Below are 15,635 nucleotides of genomic sequence, written 5' to 3' on the forward strand. Positions count from 1 at the left end.
ATATTTCGCACAGTTTACACAGCCTCATGCCTTCCGGGTTTGGATGGCGAGCGCGTCATTCCGGCTGGGGGCGGGACTTCCGATGACCCGGAAAGCAGGAAGAGGGGGCGGTCTCATCCGGCTGACATCGCTTCCGGAAGCGGCGAAAGACCGTGGAAATCTAATTTTTAAAAGCACTCAGCGCCATTGCATCCTCGCTGATGATGGAGGAGGATCAATTGGCGGTGGCAGGAGCAGGAGCCACTGTGGTCAGCCAGGCTCAGGTAAGCAGGGACAGTGGTCTCTGTCATTACTCTATGGGCCATGATATGTCTTCTCTTCCTTGTATCTGAAGTCAGATTGGGAGGCTGCAGCATTTTTTTCCTATCTGCACAGTTTTAGGAATAATGCTTTTTGTAGTCTGTTTAGTGAGTCTGTGGTGGGATTCACTGGCTGAAGGGCAAATGGAAATTGAAGTCTTAGTCTTTCTTTCTATTTGGCAGCATGTTATCTCTTCTGGTTGGTTTCATGTTTTAAGCTGAGGAATGGGTTTTTTGGTGTATTTCAGAAGGTGAAAGAAAAGGCCAAAAATTCCTCCCCTCCTAGCAAAAGGAAATGTCCGTCATGTAAAAACATACTTGGAGAATCCTGGACCAAGGTTTTGTGCAGGTCCTGCATAAACGATTTGGTTAAAGAAGAAACCGCTTCCACTACTCCTGTGTCTCAGCAAGGAGAGTTGCTAAGTTCTTTTCGGAAAGAATTGTCAGATACTTTTGAAACTTTCCGGTCCTATTTAGATAGACGTCCAGCTGCAGGTAGCAGCACAGCACCCCATTCTCATTCTTCAGGGGACAGTGACTCAGAGGATGAGGGGCGTAACGGGTCCTCCGTTTCTGAGGAGGAAGCAGACGAAGTAAAGGAAACTTCCGCTTCTTCATCCCGGTACAAATTACCCCTAGAAGAGGTGGATGATCTTCTGAAGACTATCCACACTACTCTGAACCTCAGAGGATAAAGCCCAACTGTCGTTCCATGGTAAGATGTTTCAAGGTATGGGCGAGATGAGACGGAGTGTTCCCAGTGCATACATTTCTATCCGAAACAATTAAAAGGGAATGGAAGGACCCAGAGAGGGCTCCTTTCTTTTCCAGATCCCTCAAACGCAGGTTTACTTTTGGAAAGGGTAGCTCTCAGGTATGGAACAAAAAGCTTTAACTTGACGCAGCTTTTTCTCAGGTTTCAAGAAATACGGATCTAGCGTTTGAGGACATGGGTATCCTAAAGGATGCCATGGACAAGAGGGCTGACTCCTCCTAAGGAAGGCTTGGGATTCAACTTTGGCAAACTTAAAGCCAGCTATGGCATCAACAGTTTTATCCAGAAATCTGGAACACTGGCTACAACAGTTAAAAGCCCATATTGAGGCAGACAAAAGGGCGTGGTTTGCAACCGTACAGAGGATGGCGTTGGGATCCCACTGGGTTCTTCTGCTTTCCTAACCCAGGGACCTCTTCAGCATCCAAATATCGAGCACCTCAATCTGACAGGCTGGTTACTGAGGGGCAGGTCCTAAAAAGAAAGGGTTTATCCGACAAGCTGGTCTCAACCCTTTTAGGTAGTCGAAAAAAGACTACTAGAGCAATTTATTTTAAAACGTGGAAACGTTTTAACTCCTGGTGATTATCGAAAGAATTCCCTCCCCAGGAAATACTTTTGGTTCTAGAATTTCTCCATGAGGGTATGGAGCTGGGGTTGGCGGCCAGTACACTGAAGGTCCAGGTGGGCGCTTTAGTGTTTTTTTCTTGAGAGACAGAGATCTCAGGAGCCGCTTATTAGATTTTTTTTTTTTATTTTTTTTTTTTTTTTTTAAGGCATTGACCAGAGCCAGGCCAATACCTTTTTTAAAGGGGTTGTAAAGGTAAATATTTTTTCACCTTAATGCATTCTGTGCATTAAGGTGAAAAAACATCTCACAGTGCCGGCCCCCCCCCCCTCCCAGTTCCCCGTTTTTACTTACCCCTCGAAAGTCCCGCGCTCTCCCCCGACGTCCTTTTCGCCGCTCAGCCTGGCCGCTGATTGGCTGGAGTGGATGGATTGAAAGCAGCGCAGCCATTGGCTCACGCTGCTGTCAATCACATCCAATGATGCGCACGCTGGGGTCCGGGGCCCGAGCGATACAGCGAGCGGCGCTACCCGCCGGCTGTATCACGGGAGCGCACCTGCAAGTGCTTCTCACCATGCGAAGGAGGTCGCATTAACGTGAGAAGTACTTAAGGGAGGAAGCAGAGACAGCCGCCGAGGGACCCCAGAAGAGCAGGTTCGGGGCCACTCTGTGCAAAACGAGCTGCACGGTGGAGGTAACTATAACATGTTTGTTATTTTAAGAAAATTTTAAAAATGACTTTACAACCCCTTTTAAGTTTTTCCCAAAATGGGACTCATCACGGGTTTTACAAGCATTGACCCAAAAACCTTTTGAACCCCCAGAGGAAGTAACGATCAAGTTATGGTCGCTTAAGCGAATTCTTTTAGTGGCAGTTACATCAGCTAGACGGGTAAGCAAGTTGCAAGCACTATCTTTCTGTTAGACCCCTTTCCACACCAGGGCGTTTTGCAGGCGCTATAGCGCTATAGCGTTAGAAATAGCGCCTGCAATCCACCCTAAAAAAGCTTGAGGGCTTTCACACTACAGTGGTGCGCTGGCAGGACGTCGGGGAATAGTCCTGCCAGCAGCTTCTTTGGGGCGGTGAAGGAGTGGTGTGTTCACAGCTCCTCCACCGCTGCTCCCCATTGAAATCAACCGGTGGTTTTAATCCTTTCTCGGCCACTAGCGGGGGTAAAAGCGCACCGCTAGCAGCCGAAATGCACTGCAAATCCGGCGGTAAAACGCCGCTAAAAATGGCGTTTTACCGCCCACGCTATGGGCGGTGTGGTGTGAAAGGGGTCTAACATAGTTCCAGACCAGGTAGTGCTAAAAACTGACCCGGGTTTTCTGCCAAAAGTCTCAACAGCCTTTCATAGGACACAGGAAATAATTCTCCCTACCCTTTGTCCTTCACCATCCAGCTCTAAAGAAAGGTCTTTCCATAGCCTAGATGTGAGAAAATGTTTATTACACTAGCTAGAGATCACGAGAGAATTCAGGAAGTTGAACTCTCTCTTCGTCCTGTTCTCAGGACCACGTAAGGGCTATAGTGCTTCCAAAAACACTATAGCTAGGTGGTGGCGAATGGCTATTAGTGAAGCCTATAGAGCATCTGGAGTAGAGCCTCCCACAGGGGTAGTCGCCCATTCCACTCGTGCAGTAGCAACGTCCTGGGCGGAAAGAGCAGGGGCCTCTCCGAGTCAGATCTGTACAGCGGCTACGTGGACAAGTTTCTCCACCTTCACCCGTCACTACAGGTTGGATCAATCGTTCGGCTCTCTTATCTCCAGGTGCTGTCCTGAAAGACTAAGGGAGAAAACCCAAGTTGGACTTACCGGTCATGGTATTTCTACGAGTCTTTCAGGACAGCGCCAATGAGCCGCCCTAATTGTATTTGAAAAATGTGGTGTTATTGGTATGTTCTGCTTATCTAATTTCAGCATGGCTGGAGGTACTTTATGAACAACTGAGGCCATGGTGGAAGTGATCGGTCTTTAAAGTAAACTGCAGTGTTTCCTGGGAAAAGTGGGTGGAGCTGCGCTCTCTCCAGCTGCTGTCCTGAAAGACTTGTAGAAATACCATTACCAGTAAGTCTAACTAGGGTTTTTTTGTTTTTTTTAAAGTTCTTGATGTTGAATTTCAGCCAATGTTGGCATTTAATTTACACTGCACGTCCTGCCTTTTTTGATTTCTTAATAAAAAATAAAATACTGTGTATTCGGGATATATAATGCCACATTTTTGTGTGTCCACTGATGGTGAAATAGTGTCAACTTTCTGTGGGTCCTCTGTGGGTGGAATTAGCCCCCTCTCTGAGGGTAGTATTGGGCCCCTTTCTGTGGGTAAAATTGGGCCCCTTTCCGTGGGTAGAATTGGGCTCTCAGTGCGTTTGAAAGCCCATTTCTAATGCCGCGTACACACGATCAGAGTTCCGGCCAGAAAAAGACCGATGAGAGCTTTTCGTCGGAAAATGCCACCATGTGTATGCTCCATCGGAATTTAACTGTCCGAATTTCCCCCAACCAAAAATTTATAGCATGTTCTCAATTTTACCGATGGGAAAAATGTTTCTATCGGAAATTCCGATCGTGTGTATGCAATTCCGACACGCCAAAAATCACGCATGCTCATTCAACTACGAGACAGAAGCTATTGGCTACTGGCTATTGAACTTCCTTTTTCTAGTCCAATCGTAGGTGTTGTACGTTACCGCGTCATAAACAATGGGAATTTGGTGTGACCGTGTGTAGACAAGACAGCTTGAGCCGAATTCCGTCAGGAAAACCATCAGAGCTTATTCCGACGATAATTCAGTTTGTGTGTACGCGGCATAAAGGTTTGAATAGGCCCCTCTTTCTGGAACCGCACTTGTTACCACTACTAAAAGGGTGATGTTAAATATCGCACTTTTTTTTTTTTTAATTGGACTTTATTTACGGTAAAGCTTAGTGAATTGACCCCAATGTCTGGAATGACCCACTTTTACTCCGATTTTCAGAGAGAAATGCACTAGCATGTACAACATTCGCTACCTTTGTCCTTAAATAAGGGACACGTGTGTGAATGACCTCACTAATTGAACTCCACACTGCAATTATTTTTAAATGATTCAATTACACAGAATCAGCAGCATGCATGCCATGGCGGTTGGGTCTGTTGGTTTTCTATTACTCTGCTACACCTACTAGTAAATGATTTGCTGTGTAGAAATATCATTTATACCAAAAATCGGTGATTGATCTGATTAGTGATGTTGGACTGCTATTATTTTGAACACAACTATAAGTTGCCAAAGTGTGTGTTTAGCCTAACCCTTTTTTTTTTTTTTCTTGGATAGAATTGTGAAGTGTTAAACCGTCTATTTATTTTTTCTTTTTCTGTCAGTGTCTTGCTGGGGAGATTTCTCTTGACTTGCTACACTAGAGGCACAAAAGGAAAGAGAGGAAAGCGCCTGAAAATGATTGTAAAGCCAGCCATAGATGGTTCCAATCTTCCTTCTTGAACCATGTACGGGCAGGCTGAATGTACCAAGTTGATCGATCAACTTGGGTACAACCAGCCTACATGCGATTATCCCTAGCGGCTGGTATGGCCGCTAGCAATAATCGCTGTCTTCTCCTGGAGGTGACCGCTTCCCCCGCTGGGAGAATATAATAGCTTGACGGGAGGGATTCCCCATCACTAAAATTTTGGGTTTCCCATCGCTGTCTGTCCTGGTGACAGTGGTCAGCAAGACAAATAGAAAAGAGGAATCTCCTCAGGGGAGACACAGACTGCAATAAAAACTCTATAGAGTCTCCAACCATTCATTCCCCGCTCTATCTGTAAAGGCATTTTTTTTTTCTTTAAAACACTTCAGAAAGATTTAACTGAATATGAATTATTACGGTTGCAGGAGAGGGTAAATTCTTACCCAAAACTTCACCTAAGGGTGATAAAGGCTGAAGAGCAATCCTGCGATGCCTGTGAATTGTTCCGCTACTGCAAATACGTGGTGACCCTCTCCGGACAAGCCTACGACAATGAAACCTTAGAAAATGATAACTTTCTTCCTGAAGATAAACAGGTAAGGAGGACGACGTTACATTGTACTATTATATGTGCAACACACCCCACTTTTCTTTCCTATAAATTTTAATTTTAACCATAGCATACGAAGTGCTATTTACTGAAGACCTGAAAAGGTAGAACTTCTATACCTTGGATTGGATTGGAGTAGGGCAGAAGTGATTAATCGATATTATCGAAAATAATCGTTAATGAAAATCGTTGTCAACGATTTTCATTATCGATTAGTTGGTCCACACCTTCCCCCTGCCAGTCCGTTAGAATCCTCCTGTGTACAAGGCTGCACCGTTTGTGACCAGGTACGTCCACGCCTCTCCTCCGGGTGGAATAGTACCCCATCATTGGTGTTCCCGGGTGGAATAATGCCCCCCCATCATTGGTGTTCCCGGGTGGAATAATGCCCCACCATCATTGGTGTTCCCGGGTGGAATAATGCCCCACCATCATTGGTGTTCCCGGGTGGAATAATGCCCCACCATCATTGGTGTTCCCGGGTGGAATAATGCCCCACCATCATTGGTGTTCCCGGGTGGAATAATGCCCCACCATCATTGGTGTTCCCGGGTGGAATAATGCCCCACCATCATTGGTGTTCCCGGGTGGAATAATGCCCCATCAGTATATAGCAATGAATAAAGTGAGGACAGGTATGTCTAAAGGTAGACCATTAAGGTGCAGAGTCACAGCAGAAGTCCGGCACAGCTCAATGGCAGCTGAAGACCTCCAATATGTCTCCGACCAAATCCAGTAAGCATACCAGAAATGGCAACTGCTACAATCCATTTACTGTATAGTTAGCTTTTTAAAGCAAGGTACACATGGAAAGGGCAGTTGAGAGAAAAAATAAAAACAACAATTTCCTAGCACTCATACCAGCTACCCATCAAAATCTGTGCTACAATACAGTATCTCACAAAAGTGAGTACACCCCTGACATTTTTGTAAATATTTTATTATATCTTTTCATGTGGCAACACTAAAGAAATGACACTTTGCTACAATGTAAAGTAGTGAGTGTACAGCTTGTATAACAATGTAAATTTGCTGTCCTATACTTTACGAAGGTTTGACTGAATATGAATTATTACGGTTGCAGGAGAGGGTAGATTCCTCCCCAAAACTTTACCTAAGACACTGTAATCTCCTCTGTTTGGTTCCAGTATTTGGTGGTTGGCACCACATGTGGCCATCGTACTGAAGTGTATCACCGGGTCAAGCATTATAAATTCCACCTGTACAAACGCTGCATTCCATTTGTACAGACCTCTGAGGAACATTCTGTCAATGAAACGGTGGAAATGGCTCTATCGAAAATGGAAGAGCAACAATTCATTCATGAGGTAAGGTATTTAAACACTCACAAACCTTTTGTACAGGGACGTGTGTGTGTGTGTGTGTACTTCGTATATAAACGGCATGGCGTTTAAGCGCTTTCAGAAAGCCTGCGGCTGCAGAGGGATAATTTTTTCCATGTAAAAATGATTTGGGGGGTGTGGAGCTGCCCCATCACTTATCGCCTACTGCAAATGTGCGCACTCTTCCTTTCCTCAGATCCGAACATTTCTGGCTTCAGAGTTGTCAAAGTCCCATCTGAAATGTCCTTTGCTTGACCTGCTGCAGTGGAGGTCGGGAGACATTAGAGGACTTGTAGAACCCTGATGTCTCCACAAATGCTATCGCATAGGGGGCTTGTTAGATCCCTTGTGATTGCAATAAAGGTAATGAGAAAAAAAATGCATATTTTTAAAAGCAACTATGTCACCCTATGTTCATTTGTAGGGTGTGCATATGTAGATAAACGGCGATTGCGTCACACAATAATTCTAGGCCTGTTATTCATGTTAACTGATGATGCAAGCATTGTCTATAGACACCATAGTTTTTTTTGCCATTTCACACAATTTTAAAGTGATTGTATTAAGATGAAAAAAAATCTTCTGAATTTACGTTCTATGCATTAAGTTAAAAAGCCTTCTGTGTGCAGCAGCTTCCCCAGCCCCCTAATATTTACCTGAGCCCCCTCTCGATCCAGCGATGTCCATGAGTGCCTCCGGCCATTCGGGACTGTCCCTCCTAAATTTGGCTGAGACACAGAAACGGTGCCATTGGCTCCCGCTGCTGTCAATCAAAGTTAGTTAGCCAATGAGGAGAGAGAGGGTTCTGTGTCTGAATGGATACACAGAGCTGTGACTCGGCTCGGGTGCCCCCATAGCAAGCTGCTTGCTGTGGGTAGCACCCAACAGGAGGGAGGGGCCAGGAGCACCGAAGAGGGACCCGAGAAGAGGAGGATCTTGTGCAAAACTACCACAGAGGAGGTAAGTATAACATGTTTGTTATTTTTATGGGAAAAAAAATAGATTTTGCAATCACTTTAAGGGACAGTTCTCACCATAGAAATACAGTCCAAATGCTTTTCTGCATGCATGTTTTTGATGTTTTCCAGTGCATTTTTTATGCGTTTTTTTTTTTTTTTCTTCAACTTAAATAAGGACATGTGTATTCCAATGCGTTTTTGATGCTTTTTACAGCATTCCAGTATAGTCCAGTGCAGGAAAAATGAACCATGTTCTATACTTGTTTTTTTTCTGGAACACACTGAAACTGCAAGCACTGGTGTGAACTATGCCATTAACCGCTTGCCGACCAGCCACCGTCATTTTACTGTGGCAGGTCGGCACGATCCCGTGAGCCATTGTAACTATATGTCGGCTATCGGGATAGCAAGCGAACACCCGCTGCACATTGGGGATGCCGATGTTTGTGGCCAACAGTCGCGATGACAGCCGGCCACAAGTGATCACGTGCACAAGAGGCAGAACAGGGACGTGTGTGTGTGTGTGTGTGTGTGTGTGTGTGTGTGTACGCACAAATCCCTGTTCTGTGAAGAGTGACAGTGAGTTCCTAATAGCTAGGAACCACAATATGTTATTTCCTCTAGGTCAGTCCCCTCCCCCTACAGTTAGAAATACACAGGGAACACGGTTAACCCCTTGACTTTTTTTTTTCTTTTTTTTTTTTTTTATGCAGGAATTGGATCGTCTTCAAATGTATGTGGATGCAGCAGAAACTTTTCAGGATGAAACAGAGGAGTCATTAATTTCTTAAACTGAAGAGTGTAATTCCTCTTTTCTGTAAATAATTTTGATGAATTTTAATTAATTTGACTATGCCCGACTGAACACATTCAAATCAGTCTCTTTAAAATGGAACATTTGCCTGAGGTCTCCATAGCTGTACCTTGTACTCTTTCCATGGTCATTTCACATACTGACCAGTGCTTCCTGTCCTGGGCTGATGAGAATCAAATAGGCTGAAATTGTTCTGTTTGCACCTTCTCTGAGACAGATGGCTCCAAATGGTGTGGTTTCGTTTGTTGGATCGAACAAAAAAAATTGCTTTGGTTTTGTTGATTGAAGGAAGGTAATTCCAGGTTTGAGCTCACATTTGAAAAGTCTCTTAAAATTATGCTAAATCAGTGTACCTTTGGAGAATACATCTGTCTTCAACACAAGGCAGTGGTGGCTCTTAGACCTTCTTGGGTTCCCAAGTATGATGTTCTTGGTGTTTACAAAGGCTTGTATCTTGTGTCATTTTACCGAGGTACCCCAGGCATAACAATTGTAAGGATTAATCTTGCGGCAAAGGTTTTATGATAAAAAACATCTGCATTAACCAAATTGTTAGCCCATTCAATACATCTCATGGCCCTTTGGCCACTATGTATATGTAAGGACACTTCACAGAAATGTTGGTGAAATTCATTGGAGTCAAAGAAGATGGCAAAAGTAAGGTGGTCTTTATGGAAGCAATGTTTTTTTATTGGCTTCTTGGGGTAAGGCAACCATTTCCAACTAGGGTTCAGTGGAACCCTAGGGTTCCTCCAGGAGTTGCTAGGAGTTTCATGAGCTGTGGTTGATTGACCTTCCATCTTTATGGTGCCTGGATAGTTCCATCATCGGTGTCACTTGGCAGGCCTCACACCAATGATCTTTGTGACCCCCTCTGTAAGGGGGACATTCTTCCAACTAACCACCGACATAAGGGACATTTCTCCCACTGCGCCCAATGAATTGATTTTAGCAGGGATTCCCTGAGACTTAAAAATTATTTCAAGGGTTCCTCTGGGGTAAATAGGTTGAGAAATGCTTTGGTAAGGGAAGCTCCTTCCAACTATCCTGGACTTGTTCTTGTGCCAAAAAATGCTAACCCTAACCCTTTGTTCAAGCAATATATCACACAGAACTGTCAGGTCAGCACTCACTGGCAGCTATAAGGTGGATCAATAACAGGGAGGGGGGGAAACGAGATATACCCAAAATGAATTAATAAGAATTAGTCCATACATTTCCTGCTGAGGAGCTGCCGGTGACTGTGTGTGCAACTACTTTTGTTTGTCTGAAGGAACTCCCATTTCCTGCTGAGGAGCTGCCGGTGATGGTGTGTGCAAATCGCACTGACCCAGGCGCCCTCTTTCTGCTGTTTTTGCTAACCCTTTGTTGATAAACAGTCATATGATTGCCATGCATAACAGGCACTATATCTCCTATCACAATGCTATACCTGTGAGTGGCTGTCTTTTTTTATTAATAAGCTGGATTGTTTTGGTAAGGCTGCCTTCATGCAACCAAGGGCATCTGCAGGGGATCTTGGGAAAGATCCAGATACACAGAAAACAGTAAGGCACCACACCAGTGGTAACAGTCCAAAAAAAAAGTTTATTGGGTGACTGTTAGTGTAAAATGCATTTTCGGGGGCTTGACACCTCCCCCCACCTCTCCAGGGCTCGAGCCAAATATGACCTCAGCAATGCCTGGACTGAAAGGCAGTTAAATATTTATCTTGGATCAGAGCTTTTACACTTAGTTATAGATGGCTAGCAGGACCATGCTTACTCTTCTCCACAGAGTACAATTGAGAGGTTGTCTTCCCGTTGTTTTGGAAAGGGATGATGTCCTGAGGCTTCTTCTGAGACCAGGCACCATTTGGGTAACCATCTTGGTCCCAGGATAACTGAACTTTTCTTGATCTGTCTTTGAGTCTGGCCATCACTGAAATCATATTTGACTTGAGCCCTGAAGAAAGGGGAGTGTGACCCAGAAACCTGTTGGATTTTTTTACATTGCTAGTCATCCAATAAAAGATCTTTCTGGACTCTATTGCCACTAGTGTGGTGCCCTTATATTTGTTCTGTATATATGATTGCCATGTGGGCACATATACGGTGATCACGTGGTTTGTTTATCAACAAAGAATTGGGGTTAGCATTAGGCTAGTTTTGTCTATAACAAACATGAGGATCACAAAACAAGGCCTTTTTGTTTCAACCAAATTCGAGGACAATTTTGGTAATTTTTAAATGAAGGCAAAATCAGTCCGCTTATCTATAATACATAGATATTTTGTATGCCGATATCTAAATGGTTGTTCCATCGTCTTCCTATTGTGCAATCATTTTTCTCTGATCCATCTTTGTCTCTAGACTCCATGTGTATCAGTGGTTGATGTACTGCACCTTCCAATTTTCTATTTCCTTCTTTAATGGACTAGTACTCTTGAGAAGCCTTTTTCATTATCTGCTCCTGGTTCTGCTTAATGTAATGAATTTTGACAAAATCTAATCTTCTGCCATCAGTACATCTACCGTGTACAGATTCTCACACTGATCGTAAGAATTCCTAGACACTCAGGACATTCATTTCCAGTAAGTATTTTGACATAAAAAAGAAGCAATTGTTTCCCTAATGGACAACATTGGACTATGTGAAAAGGTTATTTTTTGCCTTTTTATGGATAAATTGCGAGTTGAGGGTTCTGTTGATACAGGTCTCTGTTTGCTTAAACTTGATGGGATTGTCCTCCCTTTTTTTTTTTTTTTTTTTTTTTTAAGCTTGGCTACATAAAATACTAGATCCAAGAAGGTTGAGCCTAGCAAGCAGGCAACTTGCATGGTGAGTAAGGGCATTTTCATATGACAGGTGTGCTAGTCAGCAAGAAAAAAAAATCACAGCCCATTTGTACCATGTGATTAGCTGTGGCTAATCACAATAGTACACATTGAATGAATGGATTTCATTCATTAAAAAAATGGTTGCTTATAACAGTGATCATCATATCATAGTGTGTTGAAAACTAAAAATCCTGATCACCTCATCAGAGTGGAACAGTGTTACTGATTACAGTATGTAAAAAAAAAAAGGGGGGTTTTATATATTTTTTTTTTTTTTTTCCACATACTTTCACCAGTCAATATTCTGGTTACCGGCCACCCCTGTTAAATGATGACACTGTACTGCATTGGCGACTGTAGGTAAAAAAAAAATTAATTTCTTAATTTTACAACAATTTGTGACAAAATATGACAACATAAAAAAACTCACCATGCCTCTTGCTAAATACCTTGGACTGTCTACTTTCCAAAAAGGGGTCATTTGGGTGATATTTGTACTGTCCTGTAATTTTCGGGACATGAGATCAGGACAATACATCAGGAATATATATAGATAGATGGATAGAGAGAGAGCTATACATCTCCATATCTCTTTCCTAAAGAATAAATAATATACACAGATTTGGGTTATTTTTACCAAAGAAATGTAGAAGTATACATTATGGCCTGAATTTATGAAGAAAGATTATTTGCAAAATTTTATAACAGAAACAAAGAAACACGTGTTTGTGTTTCCCTCCCTCCCCCCAAAGTTTTTCATTTTTTTTTTTTTGTTTTTTTTATTTAGCAAAAAATACAAAACCCAGTGATTATTATACCACCAAAAGAAAGCTCTAATTTATGTGAAAAAAATATATATTATAATTTGGGTACAGTGTTGCATAACTGAGCAATTATTCAAAGGGGGTTATTTACTAAAGGAAAATCCACTTTGCACTGAAAGTGCACTTGGAAGTAAAGTCGCTGTAGATCTGAGGGGCACATGCGAGAAAAATAAACAACCTTTTAGCTTGCTCATGATTGGAGGATAAAATCAGCAGAGCTTCCCCTCATTTCAGATCTACCCCTTAGATTTAGGGCGACTGCACTTCCAAGTGCACTTAAAGTGGAAAGCGGATTTGCCTTTCGTAAATAACCCCCAATGGGTCACAGCGCTGAAATCTTAAAGTGGCCTGGCCAGGAAGGGGGGTGAAAGTGCCCGGTATTGAAGGGGTTAAAGGAGCACATCAAAATCCCAGCACAGCTCAAATGGTAGTTTATGATCTTTGGTGTGTCAATCTAAATTCTTGCAACGTTTTAAATAGCAAGGGCCCAGGTTAATTTATATCTAGCGTAGATAAGATGCACCATGGGCAGGCTAATTTACAGAACAATATAATAATAATATAAAAAAAAAAATTCCCTAGCACACTTGCTAAAAAAACTCTTAACAATTTGCGTTAAAAACAAAGACATTTGTTGCATATGTTTACAAATATAAGTACCGAAAGTGACAACCTGCAGACTATATTTAGAAATTTTTATTGGATTGAGCATGGCTCATGTAATGATGCACTATATTGTCAAAAGTATTGGGACACCTACCTTTACAAGCACATTAACTTTAATGGCGTCTTAGTCTGTAGGGTTCAATATTTAGTTGGCCTACCTTTTGCAGCTATAACAACTTCAACTCTCCTGTGAAGACTGTCCACAAGGTTTAGGAGTGCGTCTATGGGAATGTTTGACCATTCTTCTTCTAGAAGCGCATTTGTGAGGTCAGGCACTGATGTTGGATGAGAAGGCCTGGCTTGCAGTCTCCACTCTAATTCCTCACAAAAGTGTTCTGTTGGGTTGAGGTCAGGACTCTGTTAGGCCAGTGAAGTTCCTCCACCCCAAACTCACTCATCCATGTCTTTATGTACTTTGCTTTGTGTACTGGTACTGTGCAAGTAATGTTGGAACAGGAAGGGGCCATCCTCAAACTGTTCCCACAGAGTTGGGAGCATGAAATTGTCCAAAATGTCTTGGTATGCTGACGCCTTAAGAGTTCCCTTCACTGGAACTAAGGTGCCAAGTCCAACCCCTGAAAAACAACCCCACACCATAATCCCCCCTCCACCAAATGATCTGGACCAGTGCACAAAGAAGGGTCCATAAATATGAGGATGAGCGAGTTTAGGGTAAAGGAACCTGACTGGTCTGCACAGAGTCCTGACCTCAACCTGATAGAACACCTTTGGGATGAATTCCAGCGGAGACTGCGAGCCAGGCCTTCTCGTCCAACATTGGTGCCTGACCTCACAAATACACTTCTGGAAGAATGGTCAGACATTCCCATAGACACTCTCCTAAACCTTGTGAACAGCCTTCCCAGAAGAGTTGAAGCTGTTATAGCTGCAAAGGGTGGGCCCACACAATGTTGAACCATACGGACTGAGACTGGAATGCCATTAAAGTTCATGTGCATGTAAAGGCAGGCGTCCCAATACTTTCAACAATATAGTGTATGTGAGGAGCACTTAGCATAGTAAGACTCTGCGCAAAAGCCAGTGCAATGACGTACATTCACAGGGAACAGTTCCATGACCGACTGGGCTCAGAGAAAGTGGGAAGAATGACGCTGGTCATCATTCGACCCAGAAATCCGGCAGCATCTAATGGCAGAAAATAATTACTTAACCCTTTAACGTTCTGCTCCACCATTTGGTAGCGCACATTGTGTCACTCGAGGAATGTTAAAGGGTTAAAGTAACAACTCCAGATTGAAGGAAATTATTGCAGCAAAAGGCGCTCCCCCCCCCCTTTTTTTTTTTTCGGGTTCCAGTTTGTTTCATTTTAATAAATGCATATGAATTAAATGACCTTTTTAATATACATAATCTTAATTAACAGCATATATAGCTTTTAAAGTGTTGTTGCTTTGTAAAGTTTGTAGTTATAAATGCACACAGGGGCCACCATATTTATATATACATATTTTTAAGCAGAAATGTATTTATTTTCCTTTTGGATAAAGTGTAAAAAAGGTTATCATTTTTATCTGTCTATAGCTTGCAGTGTCCTTAATGAAAAGATTTCCAATAACTTCCTGTCTTGGTGTCACCCATACCACCATGCTGTTGCTGGTGACATTCCCATTGATTATATTCCCAATGGGAATATATAGAAAATACTGATAAAGGAGGAAAACAAAGTTCAGCTTTTGAATGGATTTGCACTTTAAGATGAGATAAATGTCTGCTGCAATAATGTTTAAAATCAAACCATACAACTTACTAAAGTGTTTATAAAAAAAAAAGTACATCGTGTGAGTAGATCTGTTTGCAAATGTTGTAAATTTTCAATATATTGATCTTCCAGATTGTGTGCGTGTATATATCTCCAGTCTGCTTAGAGTTATAAAATTCAGGAATCAACATTTCTTGAATTGTGTATATTTTCCACAGATGAAAGGAAATGAACGGTCTTTTTAGTTTTTTTTTTTTTATATATATATAAACCTGTAAAAAAAATATTAAACCTGTAAAAAAATAAAAAATCTGATGTCAAATGTAGTTTGTTATTATTATTATTATATTTATTTTATTTTTTATTTTTTTTAACTTAAAATTAGAACTGTGGGCAAAACTTTTTTTTCATTTTGGATAGATTAAAGTGGTGTTCCGGTAAAAAAAAAAAAAAGTCAGCAGCTACAAATACTGCAGCTGCTGACCTTTAATAATTGGACACTTATCTGTCGCAGGGTCCAGCAATGCGGGGGATTGAAGCCCCGCTCGTCTCCCCCTTCGCTCTGGTGCGCCGGCATTTAACTGTGGGCACCCAGCTGTGGGAAAAAAAAGGGCGCCAATTTTGTTTGGGTGCAACGTCGCACGACCGCACAATTGTCCGTTAAAGCAGTGCAGAATTGCAAAAAGTGCTCTGGTCAGAAAGGGGGTAAAATTTTCCGGGGCTGAAGCGGTTAAAGTGTATTTTTTTTTTTTTTTTTCCACACCCATCATTTTATTCTCTAGGGCC

At 42.4% G+C, this 15,635-nt stretch overlaps 1 protein-coding gene across 4 annotated transcripts in view; it reads left to right on the forward strand.

The window, feature by feature from the left end:
* CCDC82 (coiled-coil domain containing 82) overlaps positions 1-15,171 on the forward strand; it is a 46,945-nt gene extending 31,774 nt beyond the window's left edge. The window contains exons 6-10 of one of the 4 annotated variants that reach the window (XR_013276542.1): positions 5,520-5,690; positions 6,853-7,032; positions 8,720-8,807; positions 11,343-11,393; positions 14,672-15,171. Coding sequence is in view for 2 of the 4 variants with exons in the window: in XM_077484932.1 (XP_077341058.1) it covers positions 5,520-5,690; positions 6,853-7,032; positions 8,720-8,797 (429 nt within the window). In the remaining 2 variants the exon portion in view is untranslated. Of the gene's footprint in view, positions 1-5,519; positions 5,691-6,852; positions 7,033-8,719; positions 12,411-14,671 lie in introns of those variants that run through there. The other 3 variants (XR_013276541.1, XM_077484932.1, XM_077484931.1) reach the window with 3 other exon arrangements.
* The last annotated feature ends 464 nt before the right edge of the window (positions 15,172-15,635 follow it).

The sequence above is a fragment of the Lithobates pipiens genome, unplaced genomic scaffold (genome assembly GCF_037356315.1).
Source record: "Lithobates pipiens isolate NorthernLeopardFrog02 unplaced genomic scaffold, aLitPip1_a1.2 Scaffold_17, whole genome shotgun sequence".
Classification (NCBI taxonomy): Eukaryota; Metazoa; Chordata; class Amphibia; order Anura; family Ranidae; genus Lithobates; species Lithobates pipiens.